Raw genomic sequence first — 4958 nt, 5'->3', positions numbered from 1 at the left:
CCCCTGCTCGGGCCCTGGGTAAGGGCACCCTGGCAGTCTTCCTGGGGGAGGTGGCACCCTGGCAGTCTTCCTGGGGGAGGCGGCCCCCTTTTGTACAATGAGGGGAGCTGGACCAGATGGCCTCTAAAGTTCCTATTCAAGGTTTGGGAATTTAGGATGAGGCCAGCCCAGTGACCTTGACAGGGACGAAAACCACTCTCCTGCCCCCCACACATCCCCACGTTAGCCCCAGCCTCACCCGTGCTCTAGGCCCTGGCAGAAATTCCCCACGTGATTCCGCCCGTCTGGCCACCTCAGGGTCCCCCTGGAACACAATCAAGGTCCACGGGCATCAGGCACACCAGACCCATCCCTCCACATGCACATGACCCCCAGCCTCAGACTCTCTCTCCCAGTGGCCTGAGTCCCCTTGGACTGGCCTCTCTGCCCCGCCCAGCCCTGTCCTCTGAGCTCAATGACCCCAGCACTCCCAGCCCTGTTGAGTGTGCCCCGCAGCCTCGAGGGGCACACTCAACTACACCCGGGAGGGAGAATTCTGGAAACATCCAGGTTCCCTTTTCCCTTTGACCTATAGGAAACTCAGAGCCAAATGCTAGTCAGTGGGGTTTCTACCATCCTCCTCTGCTCGTCTGACACGCATCATTTTTTCGATCTTTTAGTTCCTAAGCTTTGTCCAGCCCTCTCTGGAAGTATCAGGGTATCGGAACTAGCAGACGCGCTCGGGAGTGTGACCTCAGCGAGTCCCTTCTGCCTTCTGGGCCCTAATTTCCCCGGCTGTAGCACAGGGTGGGGCTTCTTCAAAAGCCGACCTGCCCGTGGCGTCAGGTGGGCCTGCCACTGTGGCCAGGCTCCCCCTATGACCGGCCCAAGGCCTGGGGCGAGTCATGCCAGTCTCGGGCCTCAGCTTCTGCACCTATAAAACAGGTGACCCCACTGCCCCAGAGCATTCGTGTGAGGACTGACGAAGACGGGACGTCTGCAAACCGTGTCCACCACAGCTACACAATGCCACGCAGACACGAGGATTATGTCGCCACCTCCTGAGAACAGAGGGTGACTACAGGCCCTGCAGGCCAGCACCCCTCTCCCCCCCACTGCCCCCGACGTCTGCCCACACCCCACATCACCATCACCAAGACTTTATTTGCCACAGACCTGCTATGGCCAGGTCCTGTCCAAGAGGACTCAAGAGAGACTCTGGGGGACAAACAGAATGGACCGACTGACCACAGGAAGTAACCGCCTTTGGCTCGTGCCCCATGGGGGTCCTGTCTGTCCCCTCAGACTCCGGGGGGAGCCCCGCCTTGCCAGATCCAGAGCCCCACTCACTTGCCATGGGGCCTGCCCTGGCACCATTCGCCCTCGTAGGTGGCCTGGCAGAGCCGGCCCTCGGCCAGGAAGGTATATGCCATGGAGCGGCAGGTGGGGGGCTGGGAGGGCTCCGGGCCCGCCCCCAGCACCGGGAAGTCCTTGTTCCCACGCAGGGCCTGGCACACGGCCTGGGTAACCTTCCACTTCCAGACCGCCTGGGAGGAACAGGGAAATCACAAGACAGGTCATTGCTGCCGGAGGCGGCCCCCCTAGGAAGCCTTCTGGGTGGCTCCAGTATGACAGTCTCTACGCCCCCGCCCCCACCCTGCTCTGTCACGTGGAGAAATCTCTAGCTGCTCCCTACTGCTCCCTGGGGCCCTCCATCCTGACCTGAGGCCCTTGTCTGCAGTTTCAGGGCCTGCCCAGAGGGGAGAGGCAAACCACCAGGCAGCGAGCAACATAGGCCCCAATGCTGTCTTCACAGAGAAAAATACCTACTCTCCATGGCATTCTGATGCCTGACCCCAGGCTGACCCCTGACACACTCTGACCAAGACGCCAGGGGCCTGACACACTCATGGAGCCTCCGGGGTTATGTACTTGTGCCCTTCCCTTCCCTTTGGTCACCTTCTCTCACTCCTCTGCACCCCCTTCCCCCCGATTCATAGTTCACCCACACTCACCTGGCCCTTTGGGTCCTTGAAGCAAAAAGAAAACTCTTCCTCGGGCGTGAAGAGGTGAAACGTGCACCTAGACAGGTGGAGGAGACAAGCAGGCCCCAGCCATGTCCAGGAGGGTGTTGGGGAGGGCCCAAGTCAGAGCCCTGGGGTGCAGGTTTCATGGGGTACAGGGGGAAGGCTGGGTTGTCACTGGAGGAGGCTGCTCACCCGTCCTGCTCAGGATCCACCCACACCAGCTTCAGATCAAAGGTGTGAACACTGTGGCCCTGGAAGAAGATAAGGCACAGGTGTCATCCAGAGCCCAGAGCAGACACTCACCTAGTCTTCTGGCCCAGCCTTGCCCCGAGCACCAGCCTGCACATGACACCCCTGGTGTCCCCAGGCTGCTCAGTCCAGCATGCCCAGCGCTGAATCCCTCAGCACCCCCGCCTGCTCCCCATCTCCAGGCAGGTCCTCTAGCTCCCTTCCCACTCAAGGGCCTGGCCAGGAACCTAGGATCAGCCTCCCCCGGCCCCCAATCCTGCTCCATCACGGCCAGTAGAATGGTCTTCTGGAAATGCAGCTCAGACCCCATCAGCCCCTGCAAGAAGCTTGTCTAAGGCTCCTGCTGCCTGGGGTGGGTGGAGACTCCACTGCTGGGCCCACCACCTGAGACCACGCAGACCGCTCCCAGCTCACGTGTCCCCACCCGTCACCCCCTCCACACCACAGCGCCACGGCCACTCCGCACTCGCACCTTCTCGAGCTTGCCCCGAATCTCGAGAAGGTGTGAGCTGATGTGCCTTCTACCCGAAATACCACCCCTGCTCTGACAGCCAGACTGAACGTCCTTTCCTCTGGGAGATTTTGTGGAGTGACCTCCCGCCTGGCCCGGGAGGGCTGGTCACTGCCCCACTGCCCCACTGCGCCAGGCCCGGGGCTGCAGGGAGGAGGAGTGTGCCAGACCCAGACCACAGAGAAGAGGACGGACAAAGGTGCGGAGTCAGGAAAGGGCTCGGCGCCTTTAAGGGGCAGCATCTCTCCGGTGCCCCTGGAGCAGAGTGCGAAGTCCCGAGTGGAGGGGAGCTCAAACTGATCGGAACAGACGCCAGAACTAGGCTCAGGGGACACAAGTTTGGGGGGGTGCAAGCGACACCCCAGCCCGGCCTCAGCCTCCCTGCTTCCAGGGGAGCTCCAGACTGACACTGCGGGGGACAGAGAAGACAGTGCTGTGGCTGTCACCGGGCCATGCGACAATCCCAAACCCAGGCCTGGCTCCCTCCTGACTTGTGTGTGCCGAGAGCCACCTCTGCCGCTCGGCACTCTTCTCTAGAAGCTGGCAGGTGCCCTGAATGTTCATGCAGCCCTCCTCAGCCGCCGAGGGCCACTCACGACCTCTCCAATCTGAGGAGAACTCAGAGTGTCCAGCTTCCGCTGAAGGACGAACTCACTCACAATTACCCCGTTTTCCGAATGAGGAACACGAGGTGAAGGCGCGAGCCGGGAGGCCGGCCGGGAAGGGCTGAGGCTGGGACCCCACCTGGGGGAGCCTTTCCCTGCCGCCTGTGCTCCTGCAGAACCACGACGCCGGCCACCCGCCGGCCCCCCGCCTTTCTACCCCTTCACCTCCCACCAGCCCCAGTGCTTGCTCCCACCTGTCTGCTTCTTCCCTGCTCCTTTTTCAACCACCCCCTGACCCCCGCGGTGGCCCCCAGACCTCCGGTCAGCCCCATTCTAACCTGCAAAAGGACAAGGACATCATCGAAGAGCAGCACACGCTCTGCCCGCAGCGGGGTGACCGTCACGGGTATGTCCTGGCTGTCTTGCAAGAGTCGGCGAGTCGGGGTGCAGAGTGCGTCCTGGCGAGACGATGAGGGAGGCACAGGGCTCAGGCACCCCTGTCCTGGCTGCTGCCAGCCGCTCCACTGCCTGCCTCCGCCCCGGATGCCCACTGATCCGAGCATCTCCTGGAGACGCCCAGGTTAGTGATGGACATTGATGGACAGTGATGGGGCTCCGAGGTCTGGAGGGTCATTCCCAGCCACTCGCAGCAGGGCAGCACGACTTCTCTGGAAGCATCACTGTGTCCTGCCCAACCCACCTCAAGCCGCAGCCCCAGCCAAGCTCCCACCAGCTCTCACCCAGGGTTCTGCAGTGCCCGCCTCTCTCTGGCAATTCTCGTCCTCCTGACCTGTTCTGATTCTCTACCCTGGGTTCCAAGCCTGTCACACGCTCTCAGGGCACAGGGGACTGTCCCCTCTGCAGGGGCAGTATGTGCCACAGTGGGCAGGGACGTGGGATGCAGTTGTTTGGTGACATCCCGAGAGAGGGTCAGTTCTGCAGATCGCACCTCCCCAGAGCCAGCTCATGGCCTGTCCCACGAGGTGCTCAGCAAATGGGTGAGGATGGCTGGACAAAGGAGCCTCACAGCCACCTGGTTCAGCCACCCCCCTGCTTCCGGGTGGGGAAACTGAGGCACGGAGAGTACAACAAGCAGCTCTAGTGACCCAGCAGCCCCCTGACAGCCCCTCAGGCCTCGAACTCACCCTTTGCCGGCTGCCCAGGGCGTGCCAGAGGGCCTGCGTGGCCACGGCCTGGTCCAGCTCCTGCCTCATGAAGGACTGCAGGTCCCCGAAGAGGGCGGCTGCGTGCACCACCAGCTCCCGAGCGGGGTGATGCTGCGGGGCACAGAGCAGCCAGGGCGGGAGGCTCATCAGAGCTCCCCGCAGCCTGCAGGGCTGCCTGGCCCCGGCCTGGGTCTCAGCTGAAGTTTTCCCTTCCTCCCTGCCAGCTCCGCCTCCGGGGAGCGGCCAGCATGAAGGTGCTTCTCGGGGAGTCAGGACCATCCCGTGACTCCCCCAGCTTGGCCTGTGTCCTCACACCCCTATATGATTCCACGTCTGCTCTCTGGGTGTCTGCCGGCTCCGTCGGGGCAGGGCCAAGTACCTCAGACACTCCAGGGCAAAAATATGCCCCTTCGAACCCCCC

The 4958-nt window shown here is 62.6% G+C and overlaps 1 protein-coding gene across 1 annotated transcript in view; it reads right to left on the bottom strand.

The window, feature by feature from the left end:
* The window catches only part of ALS2CL (ALS2 C-terminal like), a 19291-nt gene that overhangs the window by 11000 nt on the left and 3333 nt on the right, over nucleotides 1–4958 (bottom strand). Inside the window, exons 5-10 of the mRNA XM_023529017.1 lie at nucleotides 4517–4767; nucleotides 3710–3829; nucleotides 2199–2257; nucleotides 1995–2061; nucleotides 1330–1526; nucleotides 239–304 (exon numbers count right to left, since the gene is read on the bottom strand). Of these exons, the coding sequence (XP_023384785.1) occupies nucleotides 239–304; nucleotides 1330–1526; nucleotides 1995–2061; nucleotides 2199–2257; nucleotides 3710–3829; nucleotides 4517–4767 (760 nt within the window). The remainder of the gene's footprint in view (nucleotides 1–238; nucleotides 305–1329; nucleotides 1527–1994; nucleotides 2062–2198; nucleotides 2258–3709; nucleotides 3830–4516; nucleotides 4768–4958) is intronic.

Source organism: Pteropus vampyrus, unplaced genomic scaffold (assembly GCF_000151845.1).
Source record: "Pteropus vampyrus isolate Shadow unplaced genomic scaffold, Pvam_2.0 Scaffold35, whole genome shotgun sequence".
NCBI classification, from domain to species: Eukaryota; Metazoa; Chordata; class Mammalia; order Chiroptera; family Pteropodidae; genus Pteropus; species Pteropus vampyrus.
Note: the sequence above shows the minus strand (reverse complement) of the source record. Positions and strands in the feature narration are given on the sequence as shown.